The following is a 14350-nucleotide window of genomic DNA, read 5'->3' as shown; positions in this document are numbered from 1 at the left end:
CTGTAACTATTGTCCTTCTTCTTCACAGCTAAGATAGGGGAGTTGAAGGGGGACATAGCTGGTTCCAACAGCCCTTGCCGCCTCACCCCATCTATGATGGGCTTCAGCCCGTGCCTCCCATCCCGGGACAGCGGGTATTGGGCTTGCCGCAAACCCGCCACCCCCGGTTTCAAGGGGATGCTAATTGGGGCGATGCGAAACCGACCCGCCCCCCCCGCCCATACCTTAGGGTTCACAACCTCCAAGTCCGCCTCACGCAACAAACACATCCTTTCTGCCTGTTCCACATTCCACAACTCCACCCCTAGACTACCCATTAGATCCCTTCCCAGCAGGTTCACTCCCACCTGTGGGATCAGTAACACATCTGCAGTTACCTCCTTCCCATTCCACTCCAATCTTACTCCCTCCAGTACATCTGCCTTGACCGGAGAGCCTCCCACCCCCATCACCGATACCGACACACCCCGGGATTTCGCAATCCCTGGGATTGGTTGGCACAGCGATGTTCGAGAGGCTCCGGTGTCCACGAGGAACTGCCGTTCCTCGCCGGTGGGACCCACTGTGATGTTTACCAAGGGTTCCCTGTGGGTCCCGGTTGGGGAACCATGACCCCCCTAGTCGTACAGGGGGAAACTCCTCTCACCCGTGGGGCGATCCACCTGACAGTCCCGAGCAAAGTGTCCTACCCGTCCGCAGCGGAAACAACCTTGCCTATCCCCAGTCCACCTCTCCCTTCTGGGGTCGACGCCACCTCTCCGGGGCCAAGGTCCCCGGACCAGATGGGGAGAAGGTCACGCCTCCCTCAGTCCCTCCCCCTTCATCTCATTCTTGGCCGCCGCCTGAACGGCTGCTATCATCATTTGAGTTTTCTGCCTGGTCTTCGCCTCCTCCCTCCCCACATAGGTCTGTTGAGCAATCCTTAGGAGTTCCCCTATCCCCTGTTCGGTCCAACCCTCCTGTTTTTGTATCTTCTTCTGAATGTCTGGCCATGCTTTGGTGACAAACTGCATTTTTAACAAGGTCTCAAAGGCTGGGGTGTCCGGAGTCACGCCCGAGAATTTGGTCGGGCCAACCCAGATCCTCTCACAAAAATCTCCGGGCGATTCATCCTTCCCCTGGGTTACCTCAAAAGCCTTGGTCAAATTCTTCCCCTGGGGCACTGCTGTTCGGATGCCCTCCAAAATCACCTCTTTCATGTCTCTCATGTTCTGCTGATGTGCGGCATTATTGGGATCCCAATTTGGGTCTGCCAGAGGGAATTTAGTATCCGCGGCCGGGGCATTCAGGATGTTTGCATTCCTTCGCTCCCAAGCCCCGAGCGCGGCTCGCCGAATCTGGCCCCTCTCTTCTGGCGTATAGAGGTGGGAGGTAAAGAGTTCCCCCCAGGAGTATTCCACCGGGCCGAGAAAAAGTTCCAATTGTTCGGCGGCGGTATGGGCGTTCTCTTGCATACGAGGGAGGGTCCTTTTTAATTCCCTCAACTCACTGGGTTTGATGGGAACCGTTACGTAACTGGTGACGGCCACCCCCTTTGCGTTCGTTCCGTTCGGGACCTCCCGGACGGGAAAGGCACTGGCCGACCTTAGAATAAAGGGCAAGTTCTGAATGTCTTGGTTCAGCTGGTCCAGCTCTTTCCGCAGCCCGGGATAGGCTGGGGGTGCTGGAGGGGGAGCGGTAGGAAGAGGAGGAGGAGGAGGAGGAGGAGGTGGCGGCCCCCATTGGGGTCCAGTCAGCCAGAGGTCCTCCTCATCCTCCTGTTCTTTTTGGACAAAGATTTTGGCTAACTTGGGTCGAGGCCCCTCCCAATGAACATGGAACCAGACTTCCACATAGGGTTCCTGGGTTAACAATTTATGCTCCACAATGTAGTTTTTTAGTTGGGTCACCCAGTAATTACTGGGGATTCCAAGAGCATCCCAATGGTAGGGGAATTCGGGGTCCACTAGTGGATATTTTGGCCATTCTTTAGTGCACAAAGTTATCATGGTCGGTTTCTCCAGACCCCTGGTGAATGGACACAACCAGGGTGTCTCCCATTGTTGCAACAATTGTCCTAATGGAGAATCCATGGGGATTCCCCCTACTGCGTTTTTCCCACTGGCCCCTGGCCTTACACTCTTACTCTGCGCCTTACCCATCCTTCCTGACTACGTTTCCCACCTTACAGAAGGTCCCGGACTCTTCTGTCCCCTTGCGGCGTCCAATGCCTCGTAACCATGCTAATCTCCCCAAGATTATGGGCAGGCTGTACTCACCAGACCTCCCGGAGGTCGTCTCGTCGGCCGACTTCCTCTTCACTTCTGTCTGACTGGCGATTGGAGTCTCGTCCCGGACCTGACTCCAGGGAAAACGGGAGACACCTCAACGGGGTGTTACGGCTGATTACTCACCGGTTCCCCACAGTCCAGTCCACGTCGAGGACTCCTGCCTGGCTCGCCAATTTTGTCAGAAAATGACAGACACGGGTTCGGTTGTCCAGTAGACAGAAGTTTTTTAATTAGGCACATTTGCAAAGGTGGGTCCCTCCCGCAGCAATGGAGGAACCCCGAAACAAGGTCTGACAGGTTTTTATACCCCCTATCTGTCCTCCCCCTCCTAAGAGGGCTTGGCTCACAATCTCACCTCTTTTTACCGCCCCGGAGCGCCGCTAATTAACCGCAAAACCGCAGACATTCCACTTTCCTAATTCAATCAGCGCAATACACACTTCCTAATGCCCACTTGACCCAACAGCCACCCCCTGCCGTTTCTCTTCACTCTGGTGAGAACGTGCCTTCTGCCTACAGTATTTCCTCCCTCCTGCCGCCCCCCCCCCAAGGCTGCCCCATGATGCACAGCGTTCTCCCCTAGCAAACATGGTTCGTTTGAGGCCCTCACTTCTCCCTGCCTTCTCACAACGTGAATTATTGGCAATTCCATAAATTAGTCTGATTAGAATATTTTTATATTGTAACCAGATTTATTGGAATCATTTTATCAGAATATGGGAATATGTATGCAATGACTGGGTTCATATAATGCAAGGCAAGAGCAGAGAATGGTCAAGGTCAGCCAAAGTGCTTTGTGGCAGTTTAAAGAGCAATACCATCATTACTTAGAGTAACCATGATAGAAGCATAAGCCTAAATGGAGAAGAGCTCATTTCATCAAGTCCTGGAAATGTTATTCTGGGTTAGAGTCGGAGATATATAAAACACTTGCAAGTACTAAGGAATTTTAGACAATGAGATCAGAGGAAAATAAAAACAAGAAGATGCAAAGTGATAATTACTTTCATGATTAAGTATTTATCTTTTTGTTGAGAAGATATGAACTACATCACAGGTTGTAGTTGGTCTGGAACTAGAAGCAGCTTGTAGAAAAAGAGCTTTGGAGCTATGCAATTAAGACCTTGAAAAGTCATTTCATACCCACTGACAACTCCATTGAAGATGCACTTTGCCTGATTCAGTTCTTCCAGCATATTGATAACTTGCTGTCCAGGCAACCCAGGAGGTATTTGAGGAAACAATTTCATTTTCTTTACCATTTCAGATGAGAGAGATCTTTAGGCCTTTCCTGCATCATGTGTGCTACAGCCAGTTTTTTGAGCAAATGCGTTATCTTAGGCAAATCTTGAGAGTACAAATGGAAAATAAAACAAAATGTTGTGGTATAAAGTGGTCCAGGCTTCCAACCAACCAGCCATCCCCTCGACCAGGCTGCTCCAATTTCTTCAGCTTTTCATGTTTTCTGTATCCCGCTTCAGTTGCAGAGCTGTTTGAGGCAGCCCTGATCTCTTCAGTTTCCCTCATTTAAAGATGTTTCATAGTCCCTTATGCCCTGGATTCCCTCTAGTCTGCTGACATCTTCTTTCTGTGCATGACTACAGCTGCTTTGGCTACAGAAAGATCCACCCTCAGAAAATTAGTTTACTATTAATCTATGGACGTATTGTCTCTGTGTCTCAGAGTGACTTGACTTTCGGCATTCTTAGTGAGTTGTGCCTAAACTGGATGGAAAAGTAGCATTCTGGAGGACATTTAATTTGAAATTCTTCTCACTGTAATTACTAATTGAAGTCCCTGTTGGAAGGTGGGGAAAAGGTTCAGGAACTTTCTAGATATGCACACACAGTTCTTCTCGATTTATAGTGATGTTTAATCTATACAGTGGCCTGAGCTTAATATATTTATAATATATATTATTTCAATTTCAAATAGAGCTTCAGTTGCAAATGGAGCTTTGTACACTGTCTTATCTGGTTCCCTCCCTCCTACAACATCTTTCTGTGCTTTCACTTCTGAACTCACTTCTGTCCCTGGGAGTAGAATGGGAAGAGAGAAAGATAACTCTTTTCTGGGCTTTTTGGATTTTAGCACATTTGTCAAGCTGTCCTCACTGGCCACTGATTTGTTGTCCAACAATTGCAGCCCTTCTCACCAATCGGTTCACCCAACAGATCACTCTCTCAGGTCCTTTTTTTTAACAAGTTTTGCAGAAAGAAGTAGAAAAATTACAAAATACAGGTAGTCCCTGGGTTAAGAATGCCCAGTTTAAGGACAACTCATGGTTAAGAGCGGAGCCTACTGTAGAAAAATTTGAAGATTCGAGTTAAATACACAATGGTTCAAGTTCATTACACAATACTACTTATACATTAATATACAATAATACTGTTCTGGCTTACATACAAATTCGACAAAGACAGACCTTGGGAACAGAATTTGTTCTTAAACTGGGGACTACCTGTACAAAAGAAAAACAGGAAACAAATACATGAATGACTACAGAAACAAAACAAAGAAACAGAAAAGGGTGAAACTATCAAGATATGTCACATATTATACTATTTGGATACAGTGGTATTTAGTACTACTTGCATCTTATAATACAATAAAATAATATTTAAAAAAAGATATGTCACATATTAATCAAATGTCAAACAGATTTCTAAATCTACCTTAGGGTAAAATAATAATTAATGATTTTCTAATGTTACAAAATGTCATAAAATCTATGCCACAGAAAAACATATTAAGTCACTCTCTCTGGTTCTGCTTGCTTCTGCTGGGTCTCCAACTGCAGATACACAGTATTGCCAGTGCACACTGCACAAAAACAACTCCAGGAATGCAACCTCCTCTTCTATTACTTAATGCTTCTTGCAGAGAACCATGGAGATGGCCTTGAGGGAAACACAGTCAGACTTGAAAGATTCTGTTGACGTAGCCTGTCTCAACAAAGTGCAGTGCAGTTCAAAGACCTGAAGGACCAGGTTAGGGACTGATCATCATGGAGTAGATCTATCCATGCAGCCACTAAGACTCGACACCAACTTAATGGCACATGTTTAATCAATCAGTCTTATTGTGGACTCTGTTTCCTTATCCAGACAACCTCAAAGGGCTGACACATCTGTTTTACAGCTAGAAAGCAGATATGCCTGCATCTGGGATGTTTTCCTCAGACACAAAGGTTCTCAGTATCTGTGTGACACTGAGCCTGATTTTGGCCCTCAACAAAAAAAACTTGGAGACCATTGCATCATCCAACATCCATCAGCACAACTCACCCTGCCACAGTCGCATTACCTTCAATGAGTCTACTCCTGATATGACTAGATCCTGATCCAATCCTAAGAAATGTTAATAGATCCTATATTAGAGAATAAATGTAGCTTAGGATTGAATTGTTGGGTTCTTGGTGTTCTGTGAACTTGGTTGCTTTCCTGCAGACATTTTGTTACCAGGCTAGGTAAAATCATCAGTGCATGGGAAGAATGAAATCTGCTGTTTGTCCGTTTATAGTAGCTTGCCATGCCAATCTTGGTGGGGATGCACTTCCTTCCTTGACAGTTCCTGGGTTACAATATTGTTTCCTCCCAGATTGTTTATCAAGTGATGTTTCCTGCTTATCTGGGTGTGGCTACTGGGGAGGATTGTTTCCTTCCTTGATTTTTAAATAGTATGTAGATGGGTTTTGTTTGTGTGTGTCCATAGATGGCTGATTTGTCAGAATTCCCTAGCATTTTGAGATTAAATAGAGTTTGTTAATAAAATTTGTTTTTATTAGATATGTGACCCCAAATAATACCATCTCATCACTGAGAAAGTGGTCTAAGTCAAATCATCTTTATTACAGTCACAGACCAGAACCACAAACAAAAGTACATTAAAAAATTCATTAAAGTGATCTAACAGACAGGTCTAAATCTGTTAAAGAAGCAGCAGCAGCAGCAGCAAAACACAGGACAGGAAGGCAGAAAAGTTGGCCTGGTTTTATTCATTTATCAATTTATTTAAAAGACTTGTATTGTGCCTTTATTTTGTATGCTCAGTGCTGTAGCTCGGCCGTAGATTTTCTTCCCTTGCCAAGTTATGTTAAAAATGGGAATAGCTATATTTTCCTTGTTGGCTGCTCTGCACACATATGCAAGTGTATAGCGACGCCAACAAACCATCTGACCGCACATAAGGCAGCTGCCCCAAACTCTTTGTATAAAGGCTGTGCAACAGTATTGTAAACTGTCCTGAATCTTTCGAAGCAGGGCGGTAGAAAAGCACAGGTATGTTGTACATGTGTGTGTTAAATAAATTCTTTCTATACAGTATAAGCGCTTTGTGCCCCACATCAATTTTAAGATACTGGATTAAATGTTAGCAGAAAAAGAGACAATACCAATTGTATAGCTGTGCCATATACTGATGTACAACTTATACATAAAACATCCTGAGGCTATATACAATACGTAAGCAAGGTTTGTTTGTTTGGTGCCTTTGATTCAGTTTTTGGCTCTTGGCAACTGCCTGGACAAGTCCCTGCAGTTTTCTTAGCAAGGTTTTTCAGAAGTGGTTTGCCCTGGCCTCCTTCCTAGGGCTGAGAGAAGGTGACTGGCCCAACGTCACCCAGCTGGCTTTGTGCCTAAGGTGGGACTAGAACTCATGGTCACTGGTTTCTAGGCTGGTGCATGAACTACTACACCACATTGGCTCTCTCCTAAGCATGTTGGGTACTCCATAAGTCTACTCTGCTGAAGTCAATAGTATTTACTTCCAAGTAAACTTCTGTAGAATATTGTTTCATGTCATCTCTTCTGCTTTGCAGCCTGGTCACAAAAGGGAAAGCACTTTAAATGCATGATACATTGATTGCTAAGAGCCAGAGTAAAAGACAGTTGAAATTAATGCCATTAAACTCATTGCTACGTGCATGCTATTCAACCCACTGCCAGCTACATTCAATAAGGTTATGAACTTCTCTTGTCATATGTATCTTTTAATGATTATCAAACAGGATTACTTTCAGGACGAGAGCTGGAAAGGAGATCACCAACAAAGTAATACATTGTAAAAGTCTTCATCCATAGATGAGAGTTTATTCTTAACAGCTATCTCCTTTTTTTCTCATTGGGATTAATTTGACGGCTTAGATTTTATACTGACAGCATGAGACATAGTATAGGGACTTTTGCATCAGGGAACAAATTAGGATTTGATATCTGTGGATTTTGAAAGGTTAGAAAATACGTTAAAACACTGCTGTCTATTCTGAAATCCCATGTGATGTCTGTTTCATCATCCTTTGACCTTCTCCACAGAATTCCACAGCCATAAACATGGCATCTCTGAGCCAGTTATTACCAATACATTCTCACATGGATTTCTTTCTGACTAAAGTTAAATATATTGCTAGCAGATACTTTTGATCCATTACTTTTCTTTTTCAGTTTCTATTACTTTTTCTTTATGTTTAAAGATTGTTTTATTTAGTTGTGGATTGTTTTTAGTGTATTTAGGTATTCTGTCAATATTTTGTATTTTGAAAAAAAAAAAAGTACAGTAAAGCAATCTTCGGGGGCTGGGGTGAAGAAGTGGAAACCTACAATACCTTTGGGAATGGAGAAGGAATGACCAAGCTGTCAAGGGGGGTATTCCAGAAAGGTCTTCTTTTTCAGTCCTGAGAAAGTGGAAAGCATGAGAAAGAAACTCAGAATAACCCTGCCTTAATTTTGTTTGGTATAAGATGCAGTAGAGAAAAACTCTGACAAGCTTTCAAAATTCTTTTATTCTACCATACCTGTACAACAATGAAGAATATTCCAGAATTCCTGTTTCTTGGCCTTGCCTACCTTGAAGGGCTGGCAATTGGCATACATACTGCGAACCACAAAACAGCTATTGTGGACAGAGTATAGTCCTATTAAAAATGGCTGCTCAGAATGATGTAGATGGCCTTGAAGGACGGGAGGAAGAGCTGCTACCTAGGCAACGGTCAGATAAGTGGGGCTTGAGTGCCCATTCCAAGAAACTAATTAGAGAAAATGTCTCGGACAAGGCTCTCCCTAGTTCACATGAAGATAAAGTGAGGGAGGGGAAAACACATTCAGACTTGCATGATTCTGTTACAATAAAAGGAGTTCTGAGTCTGGTCTACCTTGTAGGGCTGACCATGGGTGTGGCCAGTACAAAATATCCATGTGCCACATGGCAGACTGCTAAGGTTGCTCTTCTTGCCCCTTTACCCTTCCCTTCAGGCCTGTGAGGGACCTAGAGATATTGTGTAAAAAAAGATGTTGCTGGAGATTGCTGCTTTGCCTTGAGGCATGCTAGCTCCCTATTTCACTTTCCTCATTAAAAGAACATTTCAAACCACCAGGTGGGCCCTGTGCCCAGCAGTATACACATTGGTGTCCATGGCATCAGTTGGATTAATCCTGCAAACTTGTATGTATGGGGTCCTGTAGGAGAGAAGAGACATCAGACCAAAACACGTGGGGGGCTGAGACAAAATTGTAGTCCTGGGCTTCCTTTTCAGAGTTCCAGCCACTCTTCATTGTTCACTGTCTTCTTTTTGGATATTTCCCCTCATGGAGAAGCAGGAGGGAGGGAGGGAGGGGCAAATAATGAAATGTGCATTGCAATGGCACAGCATAAATGTCACGTGATGTACATACCTGCAACAGATGTTGGGGCACAAGTATGAAAGGGTGGGGGGTCACAATGTCAATTTTGTCATTTTTCCATCATCATGGTTTGCTTGTTTCCCTTCCATTATTAAGCTGTCTTCAAGAGTATCTTCTCTTCCTCTGACTCTCTTTCTCATTCAATTCTGAGGTACCACTGCAAACTTCTGGGTTGTCCCAGTTTGTTGATGTCTCTTTCTTGGGTGTGGTGATATGGTTTTAACTACATTCAGGAAACCATGTAAAAAACTGAAGAAATGTTAGAAAGAACAAGTGAAGCCCGCAACAATGCTATTGTGGCAGAAGTAAAATCTCTAATGAATTGCAAAATTCTGTGGGATACTTTGATTGCTCATCAATTTCAACAGGATTTGTCCCACATGCTGTGCCATATATTGCCATTATTATGTCACTTCTTTAAATAGCTGTCAGAAATTGTAATTGCACAATTATCTTTTTTCTGCTGATAGGAATAGTTCCATTTCCCACTGCTAGGAGATCTTCTAGCAGTTCAAATATGCTATCTTGAACCTGCTGTCATATTTTTTCCTAATCTGTATTCTCTGATTTGTGCCCAAGGAGAGCTATTTTTAAAACTATTACTTACTGCTCTCTGTTTTGAGATACCAATACCCAAAAATTGTTTTTTTCATGGAGAACATCTTCGTTACAAAGGTTTTATAGAGAAAAATGCAACAATATAATAGCACCCTTTCATGTACATCTATAGGAGCTAATACTAATATAAAGACACAGCATGTCTTATGTCTGTATCTAGGGAAGTAGATATCACAACGTAACTGATCTATATCCTGACAATCAGTGTCTGCTTGCTTATTGAACGTATTATATATTCAATATATTTTAGGCAATGTCATTATATTGAATATATTATATATTTATTATACCTTAGGCAATTTACTTAGGAAAACCTTAAAAAACCACTCTAAAGCATTCCAGTTCCAAATATATAGGGAAATATGCATCCTCCCCCCTGCGCCTGTTATTGGGTTAACATCTTTCTCCTCCCTAAAATTCCAGTGTTATTGTCTGTGATTTATTATGACTGACAGTATTCTGAACCTTTGTTCAAACATTCCATGTCACCTAATAAGCATCTTTGCTCTTCAGTTATTTGAGGTTGGGAAGTGGTTCAGAAAGGAGAGCTGTACCTCCCCTCCTCCCCACAAAGAACATTTGCTGGCAAACCGTGAGGTCTTCTGAGCACCACTAAGTGCCTCCCCTCATTTAGGGGACGCTTGAAGAAGCTCTGTTGCTATCCACAAGCTCCTTGGCCATTGAGCAATATGGAGAGATCAAGATGACTGCAGAATGCTCTTTCCATTTCATGCGTATTCTGGTGATTAAATGCAAAGCTAAATTACCTGTTTACTTTTCTCTCCTTTCTGCTGAAAATTAGACTGTCCTATTTAAAAACACACCATTTTTTCTTTTTATTTTCTAGGTCATCCATTACTCACTCTCTCATTTTTTTAGCTTTTCAGGCATGAGGCATATAAGGGAAGTGCTACCTTTTCTGCTGCTTCTTTCTAGTATAAATTACAGTGTGATAAAAAGAAGAAGTTTGCACTCTAGTGGTTGAATAAAAAATGACCCTGGAAATAATTCACAGAGAAAAAATGATCTAATTTTCTTTTTTAAAAAAAGCATAAGATTTCTTCAATAAAGCCCCTTTCGTTTTATTTTTTGCTTACTTTTATAACTCTGAAAATTGTTAGTGCAGCCTGAGATTACCTCCTCTTTCTGTTTTAAATATGGGGGAAAAGAAATGAAGTCTAGAAACAAAGGAAATTGCTTTTGTCAGTTGATTTTTTTTCCCCCCTAAAGCAGTGATTCTCAAGCTACAGGATCTTTGCTGGGAAATGTTAGGGGAAATTGAAGGAGGGACATGAAATTCCAAGGATGTATGGGCTCTTGAGAGCCAGTTTGGTGTAGTGGTTAAGGCATCAGGCTAGAAACTGGGAGACTGTGATCTCAAGTCCTACCTAGGCACAAAGCCAGCTGGGTGACCTTGGGCCAGTCACTCTCTCTCAGCCCTAGGAAGAGACTCTACTTTTACTGCATTTATTACCCATCCATAAAAAAGCTCAGGATGGTGGGTACAGTTGTCCTCCCTCCCTTCACAATTACTTTCACAACAACCCCATGCAAGAGTGTCAGCCGAAAGAGAGTAACTTGCAATGCATCACCAGTCATCCTGATGGAAGGGATTTGAACACTAGTCTCCCTAAAGCAGTGTCACATCACCAACAGTTCCACTTGAAAACAGCTCCCGATATACTTAAAAATAACATTCATATCCTCCATTGTCCCCCCATATGCAAATCAAAAACCCATTCAACATGCTGTGGTCCGTATGCTCGCAACTCTCCAGCTAGCGGAGGGCAGCAGCTTCAATCATTGCTCCAATTAATCCAGCTGATAGGTGAGAAAATGCAAGCTAATTAGTGCTCGCTCTCCCTGCTTCTAATCTGAAAATTGCTGAATGTGCTGCTCCTCCCCCCAAAGGAGGGCTCCAGGGCTCTTCGAATTGTTAGTGCAAAGTCCCTCCCTCTTTCCTTTCTATAACGCAAATGAGTACATAGCTTCCTTTCTACATATATACACCCTCACATAGGGCCTTTCCACACTGCTGAGTTGAAATGTTATCCACCCATCTTTGAAAACTATCCCAACAAGAAATGTGTTACTCCCACTGCTGATCATTATCCTGCCTTTATTGTCTTTGTTCCTCTCCAGTCATTGCCAGTCATCTGAGTTCCCTACAAGGTAATGAATGCCAAAGACTAACAGGTTTTACACATCTTCAGGTCGCCTTGGGCAGTATCAGAAAGAGGAGGAAAGTACTACTATAACACTAAGGTACAGCTAAGGACAATTTCGACCTGTCTCACTTATGGGCTGGGAATGAAATGAAGGCAGTGTCATGGACCCAGCAGAGAGAAGCAGTCTTCATGCTGGCACAGCCACATTCCCCAGCAAGGTCTTTTGCTTTAACCAGGTGGATTGGAAGGTAGCTGGGGGAGCATGTGGGCGTACCAAGGCTCACAAACATAGGATGGACCTGTGAGTTTCATCTGGCACCAAATCAAGGGAAGGAATGAAAGCCCTGGTTTTGTAAAAGTGAAAAACCAGAGTTTTACAAGTTTGAAAAAGAGCAGTGCTGGTTTCTACATAATCAGTATTATGTAGTCAGTGGTCAGGAGCAAAGCTGGGGAAAATCATTATGCACTGGGGCTTTTAGAGAGGTCAGTGCTCTAACCACTATGTTACTTTGGTTCTTGTATATGGTTTTAGAAAGCTTTCAGAGGTGTCCTGTCTTCTCCTAAATTTAGTATTAAACTGGTGGGCAATAAAAAAGCTTCAGCTACTATGGTGAAGAATGTTCACACAAAACCCTATGCAATAGGAGAAATGATCCCAAAAAAACCCTTTCTTGCTCGCTCACTCACACACGCACAAATGCAAAATTCATTCTGGATTTTAGAAGGAATTGGGTTAAAAAAAAATAACAGCAAGTTCCAGAGATTAAGGAAAGAACCACCCTCCACTAAATGTCACAAGTAGTTTATCAAACTGCTTGACAGGTTTGGGTAGACCTGTGACTTTACCATTTCAGAATGCACAAGGAGATAGCTTTGTAGGAGATGGAGGCATATACCCATCTCAAAATCTTCCTATTTATAGAATACCCAAACTGTCATGGAAAAAAGGGACAATCTCTTGTAGCAATGAGGGCTGGAAAGATGTCCTTGTCTAAAGATCTCAGACACAAATTGGCTGCTCTGTTTGTAAGTCCCCCTCCTTTAAACTTCTAATCTCCAACGTTACAAGGGAAATGTGCAAGGACAGGACTGACAGAGTCTACATTATTGAGGGGTTAAACGTTCCTAATTGGTTTGCGATTCTAGCAGCTTTTGACCTTTTCATGTTATATACAGATATGACCTTCTTGTATAATCTTTCAGGCATGTTTTATTTCTTGCTTTTCAACCCCCCCTTTCTCGCTCACTCATGCACACGCACACACACACACACTCCTACCTGTATGCTGACAATCCTGATCTTTTGTAATCTTTGCAGCATTGTAAATCTAGAAAATAAGAATAATTATGATTCATTAATAGAATATCTTTACAGAGCACGCCCTTTTGGAGGGCCCAGATTTAGATCTGACCATCATGTCTTTTTCACTCAGCCTTCAATTCCACAAAGAGAATAATTTTGCAACACCACTGAAAAAAACACATTGTGAAGGCAATCATGTGACTGCAGATATATGTTCTCCTGCTTTAGATATCAAAGCATCTGTTCAAGGAAGAACCACTGTTTTGAATACATTGTCCTTCCAACCCTATAGAAGGGATCAATTGCAGATCATTCTTCTGCTTCTTCCACTTTATTGCTTTTGATTATAGGATTCATTTGAAGATGAGAGGAGCTGAAGATCAAGGCAGATGGCGTAGTGAGGGTTAGTGGAGGTGCAGCAAAGTAACAAACTCTTCATATGAACAATTAGCGGAAAGGACATCAAAGCATCAAGCAAGCCTTGAACGTACAGCTTCTGATACACACACACACACACACACACACACACACACCAGCACTTTTCCTTTTATCTTAAATCAAAAACTGCCAAAAAATATATAAAATTGAGCATATAGCCGATGAGTTTCCAAAGAGAATAATTGCTAAATCCATCTTTGGGCCTGAAATATTAAGCAATACACACCCCATTGCCTGGAAACTGACTAGTGAAAATGGCTAAGGTCCTAATGTTGGTTAGGATCAGAAACTTGCCAGGTGCTGGTGACAAAAAACAGCCCAAAGTGGATGACATGACCCATTGCTTTTCTTCCCAGCCTCCCTCCCCAAACTCCATTTAGTTAAATATATTGCAAGATATCAAATATTAGCAAAGTGCTAGAAGTTTGGCATTGTGGATACGGGGAGGGTGGGAAGAACTTGGATAGGCTTGGGTAGGATAAACCAGTCTTCTGTGTCTGTCTGAGCCCTCTGCTACTCTGTGCAGTCTCTGGTTCTGCATTCCCATGAGATAATATACAGCTCTCACTGTACAAAAAGAGGTCAAAAAAAGGAAGATGGATTGTGTAATTTCACTTGGAATTCTGCATACTGTATGCTGAGTGCGTTTTCCTAGTTCAGTCAACATGGTTTCTACTAACCTATGCTCCAGTGCATACAAATAACTCAGATCAAAACTTGAACAAAATGTCTTTGGGTTTGATGACCCATTTCACTGGATGCAAATTTAATAATTACAGTTCTCAATCTTGCAGCATGTTCATTTTAGGGTGCTCAAAATACTGACTTGCCAGTTTAAAGCTGCAACATATTCCTGTTATGTCAATATTTGGGGAA

General features: G+C 42.8%; 1 protein-coding gene across 7 annotated transcripts in view; it reads right to left on the bottom strand.

Annotated features, from left to right (window-relative positions):
* Positions 1-2311: 2311 nt before the first annotated feature.
* LOC148217054 (uncharacterized) overlaps positions 2312-14350 on the bottom strand; it is a 28953-nt gene continuing 16914 nt past the window's right edge. For 3 of the 7 annotated variants that reach the window (XR_015795741.1, XR_015795745.1, XR_015795746.1), the window contains 2 exons: positions 13013-13061; positions 2312-9196 (listed from right to left, as the gene is read on the bottom strand). Coding sequence is in view for 1 of the 7 variants with exons in the window: in XM_088138351.1 (XP_087994477.1) it covers positions 9084-9170; positions 13013-13061 (136 nt within the window). In the remaining 6 variants the exon portion in view is untranslated. The remainder of the gene's footprint in view (positions 9197-13012; positions 13062-14350) is intronic. The other 4 variants (XR_015795744.1, XR_015795742.1, XR_015795743.1 and 1 more) reach the window with 4 other exon arrangements.

Source organism: Python bivittatus, unplaced genomic scaffold (assembly GCF_059951505.1).
Source record: "Python bivittatus isolate LINGU-HERP-01145 unplaced genomic scaffold, Pbiv_v1 ctg000020_np1212, whole genome shotgun sequence".
Taxonomy (NCBI): Eukaryota; Metazoa; Chordata; class Lepidosauria; order Squamata; family Pythonidae; genus Python; species Python bivittatus.
This window is presented reverse-complemented; position numbering and strand designations above follow the sequence as displayed.